Source organism: Heptranchias perlo, chromosome 11 (assembly GCF_035084215.1).
Source record: "Heptranchias perlo isolate sHepPer1 chromosome 11, sHepPer1.hap1, whole genome shotgun sequence".
NCBI lineage: Eukaryota > Metazoa > Chordata > Chondrichthyes > Hexanchiformes > Hexanchidae > Heptranchias > Heptranchias perlo.
In genome coordinates this window covers 5,932,304-5,956,020 of record NC_090335.1, presented here as the reverse complement: position 1 = coordinate 5,956,020, position 23,717 = coordinate 5,932,304, and the positions used below count along the sequence as shown (strand labels likewise).

The 23,717-nt window shown below is 42.3% G+C and overlaps 1 protein-coding gene across 1 annotated transcript in view; it reads left to right on the top strand.

The window, feature by feature from the left end:
* LOC137327067 (cilia- and flagella-associated protein 44) overlaps positions 1 to 23,717 on the top strand; it is a 216,166-nt gene that overhangs the window by 128,897 nt on the left and 63,552 nt on the right. The window contains exons 17-21 of the mRNA XM_067992476.1: positions 1,368 to 1,516; positions 8,562 to 8,841; positions 14,860 to 14,915; positions 21,382 to 21,544; positions 22,868 to 22,998. Of these exons, the coding sequence (XP_067848577.1) occupies positions 1,368 to 1,516; positions 8,562 to 8,841; positions 14,860 to 14,915; positions 21,382 to 21,544; positions 22,868 to 22,998 (779 nt within the window). The remainder of the gene's footprint in view (positions 1 to 1,367; positions 1,517 to 8,561; positions 8,842 to 14,859; positions 14,916 to 21,381; positions 21,545 to 22,867; positions 22,999 to 23,717) is intronic.

The window sequence follows — 23,717 nt, the reverse complement described above, 5'->3', positions numbered from 1 at the left end:
AGAGCAGATAATGTTGGATAAACCAATGGTCTGCTGCTGTCTGGAATTTCTTAGTATGTTACCTGGTGCCGTAGATCCCAATCGAAGGCCCCTTTCAAGCATTCTGTCTGTCTTTTGCTGAGGAGGCAAACATGATGCAGGGGTTTATTGGGTGAAGGACCAGTTCCAGGGTGTTGCCTTACATTGGAAGTTTTGGAATATGGAAGTGTTTTCTTTAGAGGCAGAAAAGTAACTCATGTGTGATGTAGAATTTGCTATTTTTTGGAAAGGCACAAGGAGCTGGTGTAACCTGGTGATGCCTTTCTCATGCCAAATTTGGAACTCACCCAAGGCGAATTGCATCAGGCAGCTCCCCATTGCACTATAAATAGGAAAGGAACAATAGGTCCTGAGGGATTTTCAAGGAGACATGGACCTCTTTCCAGGATGATGGTGTTGTTGCAATTATGGGTGTTTCTTGACCACTATCAGCCTTTTCTGGGGTAGGGCTATTTATTCTGAACATTATACCAAAGGTCCAATCACTCACCTGCAATGAGCAGGAATTGACCCTCCATCTGGCCAAATGTTTTCTCTGTATCTCAACTGAGTATGAGGGCAGGGATGATAGTGATAGGGGAGAATTATTGTGATGATCCCAGTTATGCAGGTTGACAATTTTTTCTGGCCATCCCCTGGTCCCTCTGTAGTAGATAGACCTTTGGCGCTTATATTACCATTTCCTATTCATCACCAGCTTTTTCATTCATGTTAGGCCTGAGACTTTACGTTGCAATGTTTAAGGAGCTTCATGCTCATGACCTGGATAGCTGTCAGGAAGTTCTCACAGAGCTTTCTCATTTCTGTCCTTGGGCCTGAATGGCCCTCTCTGCGTGCCATGTTTTGGTCTGGGCTGTGTTCAGTGGCAGGCAGCTGTGATATGCTGTGCTGGCTCTGTTATCGGGGCCTGGCTCTGAATGAGCAGCACTGAGCTTTGTGTTGCTGTGGTTCTTGATCTGAGTTTTTTCAATCAAGTGTGCTGATGTTGGCTGGTAGCATAGGAGTGTATTATCATCTTGTTCCTCAATGTGGAGTATGCTGAGGTGGTCCATGGAAACGGGGATATATTTTTGGACTCAGACTGGGGGATCTTAGGCCTTTGTCCTCTTTAGGGGAGACAGTTGCTGAGAATGGCAATCTGCTTCTTTCCTCTCTTGGTTTGGCTGCAAGATCCCTGATATTCTAGAGGAGGAACAGTTCAGCATTGGTGCCAGGCTCTGTATCTGGGTCACAGTGGGAGTGCTGGGAGCAGCAATCGTAAGTGGGTTTAGAAGCTTATGGGCCAGTCATACTGAACTCTTATTGACTATCTTTAATATGTTTTTCAGGGTGGTTATGATTGTGGATATCTCTACCGTTGTCATTTCACAGCTGATCAGGGCAGTAACCAGGATGTCTCCAAGAGAACGGATGAACCATTTACTTTCTTAACTGTTGAAGATGCAAGTGAAACCCCAATCAGAAAGATGCTTTTCAAGTAGGCCAGTCTCCATGTTGAACAATAATTTTGCTGTTAAGTAAATTAGTGCCTCAACATTTTGTAGTGTAGAAGCTGCACACAGTACTTCAACTGTGGTCTTACTAAGGTTTTATACAGATTCACCATTACATCTCGGTTTTTATATTCAACAACAACAACAACTCGCATTTATATCACGCCTTTAACGTAGTAAAATGTCCCAAGGCGCTTCACAGCAGCATTATCACACAAAATTTGACACCGAGCCACATAAGGAGATATTTGAACAGGTGACCAAACGCTTGACATTGAATTCCACCTGTCGCTTTTCTTTTGCCCATTCCACCATCTTGTCAACATCCCCTTGCAGCTTCCTTTTGGTCCTCAGAATGATTTACTGTGCCTCCTATCATCTGCAAATTTGGACACCACTCCCTCAAGTCCTATATCTAAAACATTAATGTACACAGTGAACTGAAGCAGTCCCGAAACTGAACCCTGTGGGACACCTCCACCCGCTTCCAACCATTCTGAGAAACCGCCCACAACTTCAATTCTCTATTTCCTCCATTCTAACCAATTTTTAATCCAATTTGCTTCCCCCCCGACCTAATTTCGCACCTCTTAATCTTCTCAAATTGTCTCCTGTGTGGCACCTTGTCAAACGCTTTCTGAAAGTCCATGTACACCACATCCACTGCATTTCCCCATCCACCATGATCATCGACTTCTCAAAAGAACTGTCAGATTTGCCAGGCACGTTCTTCCTTTCTGAAATCCATGTTGGCTGCTACTAATTATTTGCTTTTCATCTAAATATTTAGTAATTTCATTTTTAATTTAAGATTCCAAAATTTTCCCTACTACAAATGTTAAACTAACTGGCCTGTAATTATCTGGGTTAGTTTAGTGTCCCTTTTTAAAAATGGAAATTACATTGGTCACTCTCCGGTCCTCCAACACACATCCACTCTCAATAGAACCCTGAAATATCATTTCTTTAGTCTCCACTATTCCTTCCCCCCATTCCCTCAGGATCCTTGGATCTATCCCCTCCCCACCCCCCCCCCCCCACTCTCATTTCCCACCCTACCCCACTCTCTTTCCCTCCACCCCTTCTCTGTCATCAGGGAGGTAACATAGCATTTGGAACCCCCAATCACGACTGCAAAAAAAGGATGTCTAGTCCACTGACTATAGTATCACCCACTACTCCTGTTCTCCGATTCTTGTAGTCTACCTGCCTCTTCCCCTGGGTAGTCTCTTGCTGCACAGTGCCACAATGTTGCCCAGGACCATCCTCCTCTGAGTCGCTGTCACTACCCACCTCATTCTTGTCCAACACTAAGCATCTATTGGACAGTTCCTGATACCCAGGGGTTTGTGCTCCCCCGTGATATGTCTCCCTCTGCTTCCCCTGCGGATGGTCACCCCCTTCCCTTTCTACATTATCCCTTTGAAAGGAACTGTCTGACACTGCCTCTTGGCTGACTACATTCTAGACAGTATGATCCAGATACCCCTCATCCTCTCTGGTGGCCAAATGCTGCTCGAGCACAGAGATCTCTGCTCTAGAGACCCAGTTTTCCAACACTCAGTGACCTGTTGAGACAATGACCTCTAAGTGTTAGTTGTCTCTAACCAGGGATGGTCAAACAAATGTTAGGGTACAACCAGCATTGTGATATGTTTTGGTAGATCATTTATCTATTAGGACAGGTATAGGAATACAGTCATAACACTTGTATCGGATGTCATTGCACACCCCACAGTCTTGTGTCTTCTGTCTTAAAATTGGGTTTAGTTTTCCTGATTCCTACCTGGTGGCACTGCTCACACGGCACCCCATTTTATCACAGTCAGAGCACCTGAGACCTCTGGTGTCGCCCCATCGGTGCTTAAGCTGTGACACACCTCCTGCCTCTTGGCGCCGTGAGTGCACACCAGGTTGGATGTTTTTAACCCCCGGTTAACTGGTAGGAGCAATCTGAAGGCCCCTTCAGTGGCCGGTACCCTAATGTCACATAAGGAGCTGCTGATCCACCCATCTGCTTCAGGGTCTTCCAATCCTCATCCAGCAACCATATCCTTAGATTGTCTGGAATCACTTGCAGAAATCAATTCCTCAAAATGAGATGACAAAGAGCAGTGTAATCGCTTGCATTGTTTCCAAATATCTTCTAACTTTATGACGAATTTTCTATATGCACTGAGTGCAGTTCTGACACTGTTACCTGTATGCTCCAGGCTCTAAGTCGTAGACACTGAGAATATCCTGTTTCACAGCCTCATTGATGGACTGTCCATCAGATCGACACGAGAAAAGGTGCAAGTGCTTTACTGCTCAGCGATGGGATTAAACATTCCCTACATTACAACAGTGACTGCACTTCAAAAAAATACCTCATTGGCAGTAAAGCACTTTAGATGCCCTGAGGTTGTGAAAGGTGCTATATAAGTGCTAGCTCTTTCTTTCAAGCTTCTTTGTTCCAACTATGGAGGTTTGCCAACAATTCAAAAGCTCTAATAAAATTATCAATAAATCTCAGTCTTTAAGATTTGGGATTGAATTAGACTTAACAAAATGAATCCCAGCAGAATGATGGACTAAATGATCTGAATCTATATCATTCTTCCTCTTCTTCCTGACTACAACACTCTTCCTCTTTGCGTTTATAGAGTTCTCTTTATACAATATTAAAATATGCTGATAACACAAAGGTAAGGGAAGTTGTCAACAGTGAGAAGTGAGGGACTTCAGGATATAGACAGGTTAGCAGTATGGGCAGTCAGGTGGCAGCTGGCGTTTAATGTGTAGAAGTGTGACATGATGCATTTTAGGACGAGAAACAAGTAATGGGAGCTTATACTCAATAGAAGGGTGTGGAGGAACAGAGAGACCCTGGGGGTCGACAACATAATTCCCTGAAAGTGCGAGTACAGTTAGATAAATTCTGTTCAGATAAAGGCGAATAGCATTTTGGGTTCTATAAATAGGGGCATAAAGTACAAGAGCAAAGAGTTAATGATAAATTTATACAGGGTCACAGTTAGAGTACTGTGTGAAGTTTTGGGAACTCCTTTATAGAAAGGTCATTAAAACCATGTACAGTGTAGATTCACCAGGATGATGACAGGGATGGGAAACTATAATTATGAGGAGAGACTTGAGATACTGGGACTATTTCCACTGGAGCAGAGAAGGCTAAGTGGAGATTTAATAACAAAGAGTTATGATGCAGTGAATAGGGAAAGACTATTTCCTCTGGCTGGGGAGTCAGTAATGAGAGGTCGTCAGTTATTAATTGTCACTAAGAGAGTGAGGGGAGAAGCTTGAAGAGATTTTTTTAATGTTATTAGAGCACGGAATGCTTTACCACAAGGAGTAATTGAGGCAAAGACTGCTGCATCTTTTAAGGGAAGAGTAAATAAATATTTGAAGGAAAGATATAGGGCAATGTGGAGAGAGCAGGGCAGTGGGATTGTTTTAGAATTGATACAGGGCAATGGAGAGAGAGTGGGCCAGTGGAGTTAGTTTTGGGTTGATGCAGGGCTATGGGGAGAGAGTGAGGCTGTGGGACTAGTTTGGGATTGATACAGGGCTATGGTGAGAAAGCACGGAGCAGTGGGATTCGTTTGGGATTGATACAGGGCTATGGGGAGAGAGTGTGGGGCAGTTGGATTAGTTTGGGATTGATACAGGGCTATGGGGAGAGAGTGTGGGGCAGAGGGATTAGTTTTTGGATTGATACAGGGATATGGGGAGAGAGTGGGGCAGTGGGATTAGTTTTGGATTGATACAGGGCTATGGGGAGAGAGCAAGGCAGTGGGGTTAATTTTGGATTGCTTCATTAAAGAGCTGGCACAGAATGATGGGCTGAATAGCCTCCTTCTGTGCTGTGAGCATATATGGCTCTATGGATTTGGATAGATTAGAAAACTAATACGTGGCAATGTGATTTTTTGTGTGTAATTGGAAAATGTTGTGAATTGGGAAGGGGAGGAAGAGGTAGGAATATAAGCTAAACAACGTGGGACACAACACTGGATACGGATCTGAGGGTATTTGTGGAGAGCTCACTGACATAAATATGAACAACAACAACTTGTATAACATTGAAGGACATTGAAAGATTCTGTACAGAGGAGGAAGGGAAGAGGCTCTGACCTTTTGGGCAGTTTTGAGAGATGAGATGGGGTGAGCAATGCCTTGAGCAAAAAAAGAAGTGGAGATAAGGAGGAGTTTAGTGAGGGCATTCCAAAGAATAAGATTGAAGTTTCTGGTGTTTCAGACATCAGTGGAGGAGCAGAAGGAGTGGGAGAGACTGAGAAGGTCAGTGACAGATGAGTGGAGGGCACGGGAGGATGCAGGGCTAGTGGAAATTTCAGAGGTAGAGTGGGTGAGGCTACCCAGCGATTAGTAGATGAGGACAAGTATTTTAAATTTAATGTGTTCGGGATATGGGGAGCCAATGTAGGTCAACAAGTGTGGAAGTGTTGGGTAAGGGAGGTTTGACAGGTTGGAGTTTGTGGATTTTAGGATGCTGGCAGGTAGGACATCAGAGAAATCAAGTCTAGTAGTGACGGAAGTATGAATAATGATTTGGTAGCAGTGGGGTGAGGTCAGGTTGGAGGTATGTTCAGTTGTGAAGGTGGAGGTAAGCGCTTTGGTAATGAATAGGGTGTGGGATTTGATGCTTAGCTCTGAGTTGAACAGCACAGCATGTGGCAGCAACATACATAGAAACATAGAAAATAGGAACAGGAATAGGCCATTCGGCCCTTCGAGCCTGCTCCGCCATTCAATATGATCATGGCTGATCCGCTATCTCTATCATATTCCCGCTCTGATGTGGAGATGCCGGTGATGGACTGGGGTGGACAAATGTAAGGAATCTTACAACACCAGGTTATAGTCCAACAATTTTATTTTAAAATCACAAGCTTTCGGAGATTATCCCCTTCGTCACCTGACGAAGGTGTGGTCTCATCAAGGTCCTGTATAACTGCTCCTGTACTCAAATCCTCTTGAAATGAAGGCCAACATACCATTTGCCTTCCTAACTGCTTGCTGCACCTACAAGTTTGCTTTCAGTGACTGGTGTACAAGGACACCCAGGTCCCTTTGTACATCAACATTTACCAATCTATCAGCATTTAAATAATACTCTGCCTTTCTGTTTTTCCTTCCGAAGTGGATAACTTCACATTTATCCACATTATACTGCATCTGCCATGTATTTGCCCACTCACTCAACTTATCTAAATCCCCTTGAAGCCTGTTTGCATCCTCCTCACATCTCACAATCCCACCTAGTTTTGTGTCGTCAGCAAACTTGGAAATATTACATTTGGTTCTCTCATCCAAATCATTGATATATATATTGTGAATAGCTGGGCCCTAAGCACTGATCCCTGCAGTACCCCACTAGTCACCACCTGCCACCCCGAAAAAGACCGATTTATTCCTACTCTCTGTTCCCTGTCTGTTAACCAATTTTCAATCCATGCCAGTATATTACCACCAATCCCATGTGCTTTAATTTTGCACACTAACTCTTATGTGGGACTTTATCAAAGGCCTTCTAAAAATCCAAATAAACCACATCCACTGGTTCTCCCTTATCTATTCTACCAGTTACATCCTCAAAAAACTCCAGTAGGTTTGTCAAACATGATTTCTCTTTCATAAATCCATGTTGACTTTGTCTAATCCCGCTGATATTTTCTAAGTGTCCTGTTATCACATCCTTTATAATAGACTCTAGCATTTTCCCTACTACTGGTGTTAGGCTAAACGGGTCCGTAGTTCCCGGTTTTCTCTCTCCCTCCTTTTTTAAATAGTGGGGTTACATTTGTCACCCTCCAGTCTGCAGGAACTGTTCCATAATCTATAGAATTTTGGAAGATGACAACTAATGCATCCACTATTTCCATGGCTACCTCTTTTAGTACTCTGGGATGCAGATTATCAGACCTTGGGGATTTATCAGCTTTCAGTCCCATTAATTTCTCCAGCACTTTTTTTTTACTAATATTAATTTCCTTTAATTCCTCCTTCTCACTCATCCCTTGGTTCCCTAGCATTTCTGGGAAGTTATTTGTGTCTTCTTCCATGAAGACAGAACCAAAGTATTTGTTTAATTGCTCTGCCATTTCCTTGTTCCCCATTATAAATTCTCCCGTTTCTGACTTTAAGAGACCTACATTTGTCTTCACTAATCCTTTTCTTTTACATACTTGTAGAAGCTTTACAGTCCACTTTTATGTTCCTTGCAAGGAAAGCAACAGGATAAAAGTGTTTCTGGCAAATCCTAAACTGCATGGTTCCATCGTAACTCGGTTGAATCGTTTTGCAGATCACAGCACTTTAGATTTATTATCAACCATATATCTCACATAGCCACGGTTTTACATCTCTGACTTGTCACAAAAAGTGGTCCAAATTTGAGTCAGTCTGTCCCTTAGTAATTAGTTTAAATGGTATCTTCCTGATGCTAATATTGCCAGTTTCTAGTTGATTCCACCCCCGAATTGTCTTTGCCATGGATATCATTTGCAGCCAATAGTCAGGTATAACTGCCAGTGTGATACAAACAGCATGCCGCTGTATTGAAGAGTCAATGTGACCCGTTGGGCAGGTGTTCGCTGGCTTATGTTTTAAATTAAATACATACCTGTTCTTTTGACTCAGAATACAAATGATGCCTTTGTTTTCACTATGTTGATTAAATTCAACGCTAAAGCATCATGTCATTATTCATGCTTGCTTGGTGGTTTGAAGCTGGGCTTAAGCTGACAAATAAAATAATGCTTTGTAGCCACAGGGGCATGGAAACAAGAGGTGTGTTAGCATTAACACAGGAGTACACAAAGCAGATTCTCCCTTCAGGTTTGGAGATGTGAGAAACTGCAGTCAGTGCACTGCAGAAAGAATGAATAAGCCACATTGTGACTGTAATCTAGTTTTTCTGTGAACACATTGCTGCTGAGAGGGAGGGAGAGAGAGAGAGAGAATATGCAACTATTCCAAAGATACTCACTTGCACCTCTTGTTTTGCAGTTCAAAAAGGCACCTTCTATTTTGTGGGATGGAAAATGGAGCTGTCCGTATCTATCCTCTCTCGTTCAATGATTATGATCTGAAATCCATGAAAACGTTCTGGAGCCTCAGTATACATGACAATGATTATGGGCACATCAAACACATCTGTACCAGTCACGATGATCAGTTTCTGGTGACGTGCGGGGCTGATGGCAATATCTTTGTCTTCAGTATACTTCCTCAGAAGGACATTGTTGAATTAATGAGAGGAAAACGAGGCCAGGTGCCATCTCCCAGGGTAAGCATCCTGTAATAGATTGCAATTACGCACTAGGGCCCAAAGCAATCTCACCAACTAATCGCATGTTTTATTAAACCATTTTCTACCTGAACAAGTGGATTGTTAATTCATTCGCACAAAGGAGGAGCAGCCTATGAATGGCCCGACCCCCTGCTTTGCTGCATCACAGCTTCACATAGACGTAGATTCTCAGTACTGTTTCCTTGTCTCACCAGCAGTAGGCTTGATACCTCTCCCAGCTTTTGTGTTTACTGGGTGTACAAGAAAATAATTCCCTTTAGGACTAGATAAAGGACATTAAGGCTGAAACAAGCCTGTCTCTTTTTCATTGATAACCCACTTACCATCCTACTCCCACTGAAACAGCTGCCAGCTACAAAATCGTCAGCATTGCCAGTCAATTTCAGCTGGTGGATTCACCACCACTGGACCACCAACAATCGAACTCTTCAAAGAAACACAACAGCGAGATACGGTAACCAACGGGACCTCATTAAGACACCTGTGCATCCAATCCACCTGTTACGAGTTCCTCTTGCAGTCGATGTCATGCTCATCCACGTGGCAAAAGCCTCAGCATCCACTCAGACAAGGCCAGCCCAAAGGGCTTCAGTCACAATACTCGAATAAGTGTCATCTCATGCAAATTTATCGTCTTTATCATCTGAAGTTTGTGATCGGAGGAAAGATTGGTGGAATCCTTACTCAGGACATATTTCATTCCAACAAATATAATGCCCCTATTTCTTCTCAGTTTAGGGTGCAGCCCTTAGCAACTCTGGGCGTAATGTAGTTTCAAGTGCTCTTTTAAGAAGGGGTGTATGTTGGTAGAGGCGAAGGGTTGAGCGCTATGAATGGTAGTTGAAGTACAGTTGATTGTACTGGATGGATTAGTGTTCACATGGGCCCTGTATTGTGTTCAATGGGACAACAATGAAAGTTGTGTCATGAAATGATTGACACACAAGTTTCTTGGCTTCAGGCAACCTCCAAAACACTCTGCCAAGAGCTGACACTCCTGGTCCCCGGGTTCCATGACTGGCACCGAGAATCTGCAGTGCTAGCAATGCAGTCCTGTCATAAAAACCTGATCCTGACACGCGGCCTTAGTTCAGGGTTTCCCCACTGCCTTGCCTGGATCTGTTGCCTCATGGCTGTAACATTTACCCTTCGATCTCGTTTAGATAATTAAACCAGTAAGTGGATGATCAGTTCAATTTGGATCAGTGTGAAAAAAATACTAGTGGGGCAAGGAAAGAGGAAGTATGTGTTCAGTGCAGTAGCAGATTAGGAAACAGATTTGAGATGGATAAGGAGACTGCATCTCTGGAAATTGCAGAATATGTTCAGAATCTCCCAATAGTAAATCTATTAAAACATCAGCATTGTGTTTAGCAACAGGAGAAAAAAACAGCAACTGAGTTCCTGGTGGTGCTGGCAAAGAGTGTACAAATTAAAATATACTGTTGCATAAAGCATTAGCTACCCAGTCTAATCCCACTGTCCTGCTCATTCCATATGCCCTTTAATATCCCACCTAATCCTATCCGTCTCTCCGGCTCACTCTCCATATCCTTTAATTTTCTTTGTTTTTAACAACTATCCAAATTCCCTAGATAAGAATTTCTGGAGTCTGCTTCAACAAAGGTTTGTGGCAGGGAATTCCACTTTAGAGCCACTTGCGGTCTAAAGAAACTTCTTCTAACATTCCCTCACTGAAAAAATTGATGTTGACAAATTGTGTAGGGAAGTTAAGCAAACCTTTTTCCCCCAAACAGTGATAGAGTTATGGAATAACTAATCAGGAAAGGATGTGAGATGCATTGTCATTAATGAAGACCATGGAGAGATAGGAGCAGGAGTAGGCCATTTGGCCCCTCGAGCCTGCTCCGCCATTTAATGAGATCATGGCTGATCTGATTTTTACTTCAACTCCACTTTCCTGCCTTTTCCCCATATCCTTTGACTCCCTTGCTGATCAAAGATTTGTCGAACTCCACCTTGAATGTATTCAATGACTCAGCCTCCACAGCTTTTTGGGATAAAGAATTCCAAAGATTCACGACCCTCTGGGAGAAGAAATTCCTCCTCATTTCCATTTTAAATGGGCGACCCCTTATTCTGAGGCTATGTCTCCTAGTTTTAGATTCCCCCATGAGGGATAACATCCTCTCAGCATCTACCCTATCGAGTCCCCTCAGAATCATATGTGTTTCAATAAGATCTCCTCTCATTCTTCTAAACTCCAATGAGTATAGACCCAACCTGTTCAATCTTTCCTCATAAGACAATCCTTCCATACCTGGAATCAACCTAGTGAACCTTCTCTGAACCGCCTTCAATGCAAGTATAACCTTCCTTAAATAAGGGCACTAGAACTGTACACAGTACTCCAGGTGTGGTCTCACCAGCACCCTGTACAGTTGTAGCATGACTTCCCTGCTTTTATACTCCATCTCCCTAGAAATAAAGACCAATATTCCGTTTGCCTTCCGGATTACCTGCTGCACCTGAATGTTGACTTTTTGTGTTTCATGTACGGGGACACCCAGATCCCTCTGTACTGCAGGATTTTGTAGTATTTCTCCATTCAAATAATATTTTGCTTTTTTATTTTTCCTCCCAAAGTGGATGACTTCATATTTTCCCACATTATATTGCATCTGCCAAATTTTTGCCCATTCACTTAACCTGTCAATATCCCTTTGCAGACATTTTGTGACCTCCTCGCAACTTGCTTTTCCACCTATCTTTGTATCATCAGCAAATTTGGCCACGTGACACTCTGTTCCTTCATCCAAGTCATTGATATATATTGTAAATAGTTGAGGTCCCAGCACTGATCCCACTAGTTACAGATTGCCATTTTGAAAATGACCCTTTCATCCTGACACTTTGTTTTCTGTTAGTTACCCAATCCTCTGTCCATGCCAGTGTATTACCCCCAACACCATGAGCTCTTATCTTGTGCAATAATCTTTTATGTGGCACCTTAACGAATGCCTTTTGGAAATACAAATATGCTGCATCCATTGGTTCCACTTTATCCACCCTGTCCGTTACTTCCTCAAAGAATTCTAATAAATTTGTCAGACATGCTTTCCCCTTCATAAAACCATGTTGACTCTCCTTGATTGTATTATGAGTCTCCAAATGTCCTGCTACTACTTCCTTAATAATGGATTCTAGCATTTTCCCAATGACAGATGTTAGGCTAACTGGTCTATAGTTACCTGCTATCTGTCTCACTCCCTTCTTGAATAGGGGTGTTATGTTTGCGGTTTTCCAATCCGCTGGGACCTTTCCAGAATCTAGTGAATTCTGGAAGATTACAACCAATGCATCCACTATCTCTGTAGCCACTTCCTTTAAGACCCTTGGATACAAGCTATTGGGTCCAGGGGACTTGTCAGCCTTTAGACCCATTAGTTTATCTAATACTTTTTCTCTAGTGATAGTGATTGTTTTTAGTTCCTCCCTCCCCTTTGCCCCTTGATTTTCTAATAATATTGGTATATTATTAGTGTCTTCTACTGTGAAGACAGATACAAAATATCTGTTCAATTCCTCTGCCATTTCCGTGTTTTCCATTATTATTTCCCCAGTCTCATCCTCTAAGGGACCAATGTTTACTTTAGCTACCCTCTTCCTTTTTATATACTTATAGAAGCTTTCACTGTCAGTTTTTATATTTCTTGCTAGTTTACTCTCATAATTTATTTTCTCCCTCTTTATTATTCTTATAGTCATCCTTTGCTGGTTTTTAAAGTTTTCCCAATCTTCGGGCTTACCAGTAATCTTTGCCATGTTGTATGCTTTTTCTTTTAACCTGATACCACCCTTGACTTCCTTAGTTAGCCATGGTTGGTTCATCCTTTTTGTGGAGTCTTTCCTCCTCACATGGATATATTTTTGTTGCGAGTCATAAAATATCTTTTTAAGTGCTTGCCCACTGCTTATCCACCATCATACCATCTAATCCGTTCACCCAGTCCACTTTAGCCAATTCCGCCCTCATTTCTTTGTAATTGCCCTTATTTAAGTTCAATACAATAGTTTCAGACCCAAGATCCTCGCTCTCAAATTGGATGTGAAATTCTATCATGTTATGATCACTGCTTCCCAAGGGATCATTTACTTTGAGATCATTAATTAACCCTGTTTCATCATCCATTACCAGATCCAAAATGACCTGTTCCCTGTATGGTTCCCTGACGTATTGGTCTAAGAAATAATCCTGAATACAGTCTATGAACTCCTCCTCAGGGCTACTTTTGCCAATTTGATTTGTCCAATCTATGCGAAAGTTAAAATCGCCCATGGTTATTGCATTACCTTTATTACAAGCCCCCCCTTATTTCCTGATTTATATTTTGCCCTACAATGTAGCTACTGTTAGGGGGCCTATATACTACTCCCACCAGTGATTTCTTTCCTTTGTTATTTCTTCCCTCCGCCCAAATTGATTCGACATCTCGGACAGCACTTCATATGTCATGAGTTACTGTTTTATCATGGTAAATGCATCAACTGTTTTATGCACAGGACATCTCACAAAGAGATGGGATGGATGATTGGCGATGTGCTTCAGAGATGTGGGTTGAGGGGGGAATGTTACCCAGAAAACCGGGAGAACTATATGCTAGTGTCATAGAATCTTCTACACCCACTTGAATCACCAGATTTCAGTTTTACATCTCATCCAAAGGATGGCACCTCCTACAGTGCAGCCCTCCCTCGCCACTACACGGGAGTGTCAGCCTAGATTATGTGCTCAAATCCCAGAACCCACAGCACTGAGCCTAAGAGTCGACTGTGCTGCCAATTGAGGGTGTGGTGAGAAGACAGACAGCTGGGGTGACCTGTTCGAAAGGCATGGGTGTGTTGAGCCCAATGGCCTACCCCTTGTGCTCGAGAATACTTCCAATCACTGTGAGTGTTAAATGTCAGGTGCTTTAGTAGTTGCAGTTTGTTAACAAGAGAACACACAAACTGCTGTGACTTTGGCAACAAAAATGCTAATTGCAGTTTTGAGAAGCCATTCATTGCCCAGGCAATGAAGGTGTTATTAGAATGCAATCTACTGAGGCTACTGCTGAAGGACTTCTTCAGTGTAAGGTTGAGACATGCAATAGAATCAATTTGTGATACATCACTTTCCCCACTTTCGTATCCCAAACTCTTGAGAATAAAGGCCAACATTCCATCAGCCTTTTTGATTACTTTATATATCTGTGAATTAGCTTTTAGTGATTTGTGTACATGGACACCCAACTCCCTTTGCTCCTCCAGTTCCACAGTTCCTAGTCTCTCACCATTAAGAAATATTTCAGCTTGTGATCTTTTTTGGGTGACCTCACACTTCCCCACAGTAAACTCCACCTGTCACAGTTTTGCCCACTCACTTAATCTGTTTATGTCCCTATGTAACTTCTTGCTCCCATCTGCACAACTTACTGTCCCTCCTAACTTAGTGTCATCTGCAAACTTGAATATACAACTCACTGTACCTTCATCCAAGTTATTGATATATATGATGAAAAGCTGAGGCTCCAGTACAGATCCCTGGGGAACACCACTTATCACATCCCATCAATGAGAGTACATTCTCTTTTATCCCTACCCTCTGTCTCCTACCTCTTAACCAATTTCCAACCCAAGTCAAAAGGCTACGTCCAATTCTGTGCGCTCTCATTTTTGCTAATAATCTATTGTGTGCAACCATATCAAATACCTTTTGGAAGGTCATATATGCAATTGTTATTGAGCTGCAAGTGAAGATCTGTCCATTTGTCATCCATTCCTAGCCTGTTACTAAGTGTGCACACTTATACACTGTGCACACATACAGCATGCTCTCACATCAATCGCACATGTGCTCTTGCACATTTCATACTCACACGTGCACACTCACAGACATTCACACACACACCGACCTAATTTGTTACAACTTGTTAAACTGCACACTATCCAGTGGTCAGGAAAATACTCTGATGTGTTTCTTTTTTCCAACAGAGAGGTCTTGAAAAAGATAAACTAGCAGATGATATTGATGACCCACATGCCTACAGGTACGTTGGTATTTAGAAAATATAAAGATAAAACCATAACCCTGCTGACGTAGATGTGAAGATGCACTGAGGTGAATAAAGAAATGTTCTTAAACCTGAACTTGTTGGTGCAAAATACTCAACCTCTCCATCTGGGCCCTGGGAACTTTGTGGCATCATAAGGCCAGTTTTTGTCAGAGTGTAGAGTCTCTAGGCAGGACTTTCCAGGTCTGAGGAGATTAATAAATATATTTATGAGGTAATTTTCAGCTTCCTCACCTAGAATAATTAAAATTCTCATCCTTGTGTTCAAATCCCATCATGGTCAAGCCCCTCTTTATCTCTGTAACCTCCTCCAGCCCTGCAACCCTCCGAGATCTCTGCACTCCTCCAATTCTGGCCTCTTACGCATCTCCGATTTTAATTGCTCCATCATTGGCGGCCGTACCTTCAATTGCCTAGGCCCTAAGCTCTGGAATTCCCTCCCTAAACCTCTCCACCTCTCTATCTCTCTCGTCCTTTAAGATGCTCCTTAAAATCTACCTCTTTGACCAAGCTTTTGGTCACCTGTCCTAATATCTCCATATGTGGCTTGGTGTCAAATTTTGTCTGAAGTGCCTTGGGATGTTTTATTGTGTTAAAGGCACTATATAAATGCAAAATTTTCTTGTTGGGCAGTAACCTGGCGGAGCAGATCACCCACCTGTTTTAGAACCCACCCGACTTTTATCCCATTGGAATGAATAGATGAAAAATTGGAAGGGCGATCTGCTCTTCCAGGTTATTGCCCAGGTGGAGTAGGTGAAAATTACCGCTCCCCATATCTTAAGGAAAATGTAACAACACCCACCTTTGTTGAAAAAATAAACACAAGTTTAGATCAAGATACCTGAATTGTAAACTTCCAGTGGCTGGTGAGGGAGAGGAGATAAGTCAGCGGGATTTAACCAGCAGAGCCGGGGTGGGGGTGGGGGGGGGCGCAGAGAGGGCAAAGGCCACTGGAACAGCCAGGCTGCAACCGGGATACAAGCTGCAGCCAGCAGCAGGTCTACGGCCGATGCTCGCTGGACCACCGCTGCCTGGCCTGCTCCCTCTTGTGGAACCAAACTCAAACGTAATGACCTGTGCCCACACAGTTCCTTCTCCGCCACCATATTGTCTGTGTCTATTTTTGAAGATTCAGTGAAGCAGAAGTTCTGGAGAGTTTCTGTAGGTACAGAACACAAGACCACTGGAAGGTCTATATCTAGCAAAGTGGAAAAGTTACTGGGGCTAAAAGGGTTAAATTATGTGGACAGGTTTCATAGACTCTAGTATAGAAGATTAAGGGGTGATCTGATCGAGGTGTTTAAGGTGATTAAAGGCTTTATTAGCGTAGATAGAGAGAAACTATTTCCTCTGGTGGGGGAGTCCAGAACAAGGGGGCATAACCTTAAAATTAGAGCTAGGCCGTTCAGGGGTGATGTCAGGAAGCACTTCTTCACACAAAGGGTAGTGGAAATCTGGAACTCTCTTCCCCCAAAAAGCTGTTGAGGCTGGGGGTCAATTAAAAATTTAAAAACTGAATTTGATAGATTTTTATTAGGCAAGGGTTACGGAACCAAGGCGGGTAGATAGAGTTAAGATACAGTTCAGCCATAATCTAATTGAATGGCGGAACAGGGGAGGGGAGGGCTGTACTTGTGTTTTGATTTGATCTTTAGTTAAGCAGCTGTATTTGAGAGGGAGGGAGGGGAGGCACGGGATGGCGGGATGGTACTTCAATTCATCTTCACTCCGGCATCCTAACATACCCAATTTGATAGGTTCGGGGCGAAACGACATGCCATTAGCCATAGGAACTTGCATGTTTTACCCCATGAAGCATGGCCACACTTATAATGGCCAGCTCCCACCTGTTCCAAAACCCAACTCATTTTTCCACAGCCTTTCATGGCCCCAGTGTTTCTCTCATTATGAGCAACCTCATTTCACTCAATAGCCTTTAATATCCCACCCAGTCTAATCCCACTAAACTGCTCACTCCCCATACCATTTACTATCCCATGCAGTCTAATCCCATTCTCCCGCTCGTTCCCCGTACCCTTTAATATTTCACGCAATCTAATCCCATTCTCCTGCTCACTGCCCATACCCTTTCATTTCTCACCCAGTCTGATTCCACTCTCCTGTTCAGTCCCCTCTTTTTCAAGCAACTATCCCTTTTAAAATAATTTATGGACCTTGCTTCAATGATTTGTGGCAGAGAATTCCCCATTCTAACCACCCTTTAATTCTTTTTCTGATGATCTTAAATTTGTACCTCCTCATTTGTTTCCACTGATCAGTGAGACAGTAATGACCACTATTGACTTAACCCTCACTCTTCATAATCCTTCAGACCTCCACCATCTCAGCTCTAGTGGAAAAAAACCTCTCAAGTCTCTTCATCACTATGACCCCTCTGATAGATAACTGGTTATTTTACCTTGTTTAGATTTTTGGCTTCTATATTTCAGAATACTCTTGTGAAAGAGCCCTTGTTCCCACTCTCTATAACTTTAAATGCAGCTAGAGACATTTCATTTGTGCGTTTGTCTTGGATGCTCATACCGTACAGGAACTCCTACATCCAGTAGTTCTCTTGCCATTGTAACCCGTAAAAACTTTATCAAACTCAAACTGTTCAGAATTTAAAAGATGGTACCATAGAGTACTTCAAAGTCTAAACACTGGCTGGGGGCTTATGCTCACTAGTCTGTGATTTTCTGTACATTCCTTTTAAGTGCAGAAGTGGCAACCCCTGGCTGTCAGTCCAAGTGCCCAACTGTATACAGTGGCCCGCAATTCCTGGGGGGAGAGGGGTGGATGTACGGCAGAGTGGTCCTTCATCCCTGACCCCATGGAAATCCCTGGGTCAGGTCCACCTGCATGTTTGGGCACCCAGTGACAATTGCATTATGAAACCAGCCAATAACTTTTAAAACTTCTCCCAATGGGCCCCCCAGCAACACACAGACACCCTGGTGTCCAGCATTGTTACTTAGAATTACAAAGAATTTACAGCACAAAAACATTCGCCCCAATTTATGCCGGTGTTTACGCACCACACGAGCTCCTCCCACCCTACTTCATCTAACTCTATCAGCATATCCTTCTATTCCTTTCTCCCTCACGTACTTATCTAGCTTTCCCTTCAATGCATTTATGCTATTCGCCTCAACCATTCCATTTGGTAATGAGTTCCACATTCTCCTGAAGTCCTTATTGGATTTATTAGTGACTATCTTATATTTATGGCCTAATTTTAGACTTTCCCACAAGTGGAAACAGCTTCTCTAAGTCTACCCTATTAAACCCTTTCATTATCTTAAAGACCTCTATCAGGTCACCCTTCAGCCTTCTCTTTTCTAGAGAAAAGAACCCCATCCTGTTCAGTTTTTCCTGGTAGTTGTACCCTCTCAGTTCTGGTATCATCCTTGTAAATCCTTTCTGCACTTTCTCCAGTGCTTCTATATCCTTTATGTCATATGTAGACCAGAACTGTGCACAGTACTCCAAGTGTGTCTAATCAAAGTTTTCTGCTTTTGAATTCTATTTCTCTAGAAATGAACCCCAGTGCTTTGTTTACACTTTTTATGGCTTTGTTAACCTGCGTTGCTACTTTTAATGATTTGTGAACCTGTACCCCTAGATCCCTTTGCGCCTCTAGAGTCTTATTTTCCAAGGAGTATTCCTCCTACCAAAATGCACCACCTCACACTTATCCATATTGAAATTCATTTTGCCATTTACAGCCCATTCTGTAAGTTTGTTAACATCTTGTATTTTGTCGCAGTTTTCCTTAGTGTTAACTATAAGCCCCAATTTGGTGTCATTTGCAAATTTTGAAATTGAACTTCCGATTCCTGAGTCCAAATCCTTTATGTAAATGGTGAACAATAATGGTTCCTTGTGGAACACCACTTCCCACCTTCTGCCAGACTGAGTATCTACCTGTAACCCCTACTCTCTGTTTACTGTTTTGTAGCCAGCTTGCTATCCATTCTGCACCTTGTCCCCTGACTCCACATGCTCTGACTTTAGTCATGAGTCTACAATGTGGTATCTTATCGAAGGCCTTTTGAAAGTCCAAATATATTACAGCTACTACATTACCCTTGTCTACTTTGTCTGTTACTTCTTCAAAGAATTCAATAAGTTTGGTCAAGCATAACCTTCCCTTTTGAAATCTGTGCCGACTATTCTTTATTATATTTTTGGTTTCTAGATGTTTTTCTATTACACCAAAAGATTCCAATATCTTTCCTATCATCGGCGTTAAGCTAATTGGTCTATAGTTCCCTTGATTTGTTGTATCTCCCTTTTTAAATATAGGAATAACTTTAGCTGCCTGCCAGTCCTCTGGCACTATTCCTTTTTTCTACTGAATTTATATAAATGCCTCGGCTATCTCTTCCCTAACTTGTTTTAATATGTGTTGATGCAATCCATCCGGACCAGGGGTTTTATCCTGTCTAAATTTGTCCAGTTCATCAATTATCTCCCTCCTTTCTATCTTAAATGGCTTCCTATCCTTTTTGATCTCTTCTTCTAATGTCATGTCCATCTCGTTAGTCTCCCTGGTAAATACTGAGGCAAAATAATTATTCAACATTTCTACAGTTTATCTGCCATTACATGAGAGTTTATCTTCTGCATTCCTTAGTGGCCCTATCCCTATCTTAATTTTCCTTTTGTTATTTATGCATCTGTAGAATACTTTACTATTTCTTTTTACAGTCTTTGATAATTTCATTTCTTAATTCCTCTTTGCCTTCCTAATTGTTTTTTTAAACTTCTTTCCTAACCTCTTCATATTCCCTTTTGCCATCCTCTCCTTTATTGTCTATGTACTTAGAGTATGCATTTCTTTAGTTTCAATTTTATCCTTATCTCCTTGTGTTTCATTATTGGCTAGTTTGTTCTTGCTTTTTAGCAGTTTATATTTCTTCTGAACTCTATTGATCACCTTTTTAAATATTTCCCACTGCTGTATTATCTCTTTGTTTGTCAATGTTTTTTTCCAGCTTATCTTCCCTAGTTCCTTCCTCAACCCCTTTTAATTAGCTTTTTTCCAATTTATTTGGTCTTTGTCTCTCTCAATCACTATTTTAAACCTTATTAAGGTTTATTAATGCCGTAAGTGACAGGGCAATGTCATACAATGTACATTGGAAATGGCACATACATTGTTACTCTAGGCCCCTTTCCAAAAACCAAAACACTGCAACTGCTGGAAATCCAAAATAAGAACAGACAATGCTGAGAACACTCAGCAGGTCAGGCAGCATCTGTGGCATGGGAAGGTAGAGTTAATATTTCAACTCAATGACCTCTCCTCTCTCCGTAGATGCTGACTGACCTGCTGAGTGTTCTCAGCATTGTCTGCTTTTATTTTGGATTTCCAGCAGCTGCAGTGTTTTGGTTTTTTGTTTTGTTGATTAATTAATTGCTGCTTCTCCTCTAGGACTACCCACCTTGAAGTTCTGCTCTTCTCATCAGGGTTCTGATGAAGGGTCATAGACCTAAAACATTAGCCCTACCTTCCTCTCTGCACAGATGCTGCCTGACCTCCCTTATTTCCATTTCTGCGAGCATTACTTAATATCCCATGTTTATTCAAGTTAGGTGTAAAACGTTAGAAGTATTAGAGTTCAATTCCATTTGCCATTGTTTTTGTCCAATTACAACAACTGACCTAAACCGTCTTTCGGATGTGATGTTAAACCGAGGCCCTGTCTGCCTACTTGGGTGGATATAAAAGAACTCACAGTATTATTCGAAGAAGAGAAGGGGAGCTCTCCTCAGTGTCCTGGCCAATATTTAATCCCATAACCAATATCACTAAAACAGATTATCTGGTCATTATCTCATTGCTGTTTGTGGGATCCTACATTACATCAGTGATAACAGTTCAAAAGTACTTAATTGGCTACAAAAGCGCTTTGAGAAGTCCTGAGGTTGTGAAAGGCGCTATACAAATGCAAGTTCTTTCTTAAATCCCCCAATACTTGTCCTGCTGCTGCATTCCCTATCCCAACTGTATGTGAAGAAAGATGTAGAACTACATCATCTTGCAATGGATGAAATGATTTATTTTTACAAGGTTTTCTTTCAGTTCCCCCTTAATCTATCTTTGACTGCACCCAAATGCCTGATTGGAGTCCCAGGAATTCATAGTCTCAGCACGGGAATACATTTTCTTCGAATTTTGTCTTTCTCCCTGCGGACTGGCAGGAGTCTGGCCCCTGCTTACTGATTCCTCATAGACACTGTGGCTGAAAGTGTGAGCTCGTCGGGGTGGGTGATTTAGCTAACACCTACTGGCACAACACTGCCCAATCAGCAACTATCGTTAGCAGATTTTCATCAGTTAGCATTTATTTTAATTTGTTTTGTTGTAGATGTTTTGAAGTGATTAGCTACTGCATTTTATCACATCTTTTTATTTTTGAATCATATTTAGTCTTGAAAATGCTAAACAGAAGGCAGAGATGGACCTAATAATGAAGCTGGCAGAGGAGAAGAAGGCCAAGAAGAGAATAGAGCTGAACGAGCTGCGAGATGAGTTTAAGGAACTTCAAACAAAAAACGCGGAACTCCCTGAGCATGTCCAGCTCAACAGAGAGGTAGATTTTAATACTTTATTATTTAACTTTTGATTGACTAGTCACACGTCCAGCTCAGGAGAGCGGTAGGTTTTAATGGTTTATTATTTTAACTGTCACATTTATTGTTCTAACTGCAGTATGTATAGCCGGGCTGACTTCGCTGCCTGGAAGTGGGGGATGGGGTAGGGTGGGATGTGTGGACATTACTGGGTGTAACACTAGCGCTGCATGTTGAAAATGTGCTCATCAGGTCGGTCTGGAAGAGAGCACCAATTTACTGGGGCCCGTGATGGGAATTAGCAGGAACTGTGTATGGCCAATAGACGTATGGAGGCATTTGCCCAATGGGGGCATACCCAGTAACTGCAGTTTTAGCCTCACTGCCTACTTCAGGCCCACATTCATTGCCTGTGCAATCATTTGACTGCTGATTAGAGAGTTGAGAACTGCCATCCTTGCTCTGGAATTGTTCAGATCCAGCTTCTTTTACAGTCATTGTCACTGTGGCAGTCTTGTGCCTAGTTCCTAAATGTCTGCAACCAGAAAGGTCAAGTAGGACCCCCATCTTTCAGCATGAAAACATTGCAATATTGCTGCAGGAAATAGATCACAGGAGACGGCATGATATTGGGACGGGTTTGGACAGGGCTGGGAAGTTAATATTCCTAATTATAGCATTTTCAGGAGAGATAGGGAGGGAATAAAGGCGGTTGGTGGCAATGTTGGTAAATGATTCTATTGCAGCATTAGTATGTAAGTACGTCCTAGAGGCCTGCGTTAAGGACTGCAGTGGTTCAACAAGGTGGCCCAACAGCATTTATTCAGGGCAACGAGAATGGAAGTAAATGCAGCCTCACCAGCAATACCCACATCCCAGGTACAAATAATAAAATTACATTTTTGTGTTTTTGAATAAGGGATGAGTGTTCACTGGGGTACCAGCAGAACTCCCTGCTCTTCCTCCAATAATGCCATGGGATTTTTCACACCCACCTCAACAGGCAGACGTCTTATCGAAAGCACAGCACTCCCTCGGTACTGCACTGAAGCATCAGCCTCGACCGTGAGTTCAGGTCCTGGAGTGGGGCTCGAACCCACAGCCTTCTGACTCAGAGGCATAAGTACTACCACTGAGCCAAGATTTACACTCAATATCTCCTGATACTTCTCCTGTGTTGTGACTGTAGCCTAGAGCCGTTTAGTTTATATTTACTTTCCTCAGTCTCATTATCTTACATTTGTCCACATTAAATGCCACTTGCTGGGCTTCAGCCCATCTTCCCAATTTATCCCAATCCCTTTGTGTTTGATTTTGTCCTTTGCCATGCTTATGTTTCTTAGGATTTTGAGCTGGATCAAAAGATTCGAGATCGCATTGAGAGACAAATAATTGAGCGAATTGAGTTAGTTTATAAAGAAATGGCATGGGAACAGGAAAAGTATCGAATTGGCCTCCAAAAGCTCCAAGCAAGGTAAAGTGTTGAATGTGAGCTTCAGTTTTCCAAATGTTCGTAACGCTATAATTTGTCAGTCAATACGTCAACATGTTTGAATTATAAGTGGGATCATAAGAGAGATTTAGGGGTCCATGTACAGAAAACACTAAAAGCAAGTGGACAGGTACAAAAAATAATTAAAAAGGCTAATGGAATGTTGGCCTTTATCTCAAGGGGCTTGGAATGTAAAGGGGTAGAAGTTATGTTACAGATATATCGAGTTCTGGTTAGACCCCATTTAGAGTACTGTGTTCAGTTCTGGGCACCGCACCTCATGAAGGATGTATTGGCCTTGGAGGGGGTGCAGCACAGATTCACCAGAATTATACCTGGGCTAAAAGGGTTAAATTATGAGGACAGGTTGCATAGACTAGGGAGTCCAGAACAAGGGGGCATAACCTTAAAATTAGAGCTAGGCCATTCAGGGGCGATGTTAGGAAGCAATCCTTCACACAAATGGTAGTGAAAATCTGGAACTCTCTTCCCCCAAAAAGCTGTTGAGGCTGGGGGTCAATTGGAAATATAACAACAGAATACAGAAATATTATAGTAACTGCATTAGAGTAAGAAGAAGAAAGATCTTGCACTTTTATACTGCGTTTCACATCCTCAGAATGTCCCAGAGCACTTCACAGCTAATGAGTTACATTTGAAATATAACTCCTGTTGTAATATCAGCAAATGCAGCAGCCAGT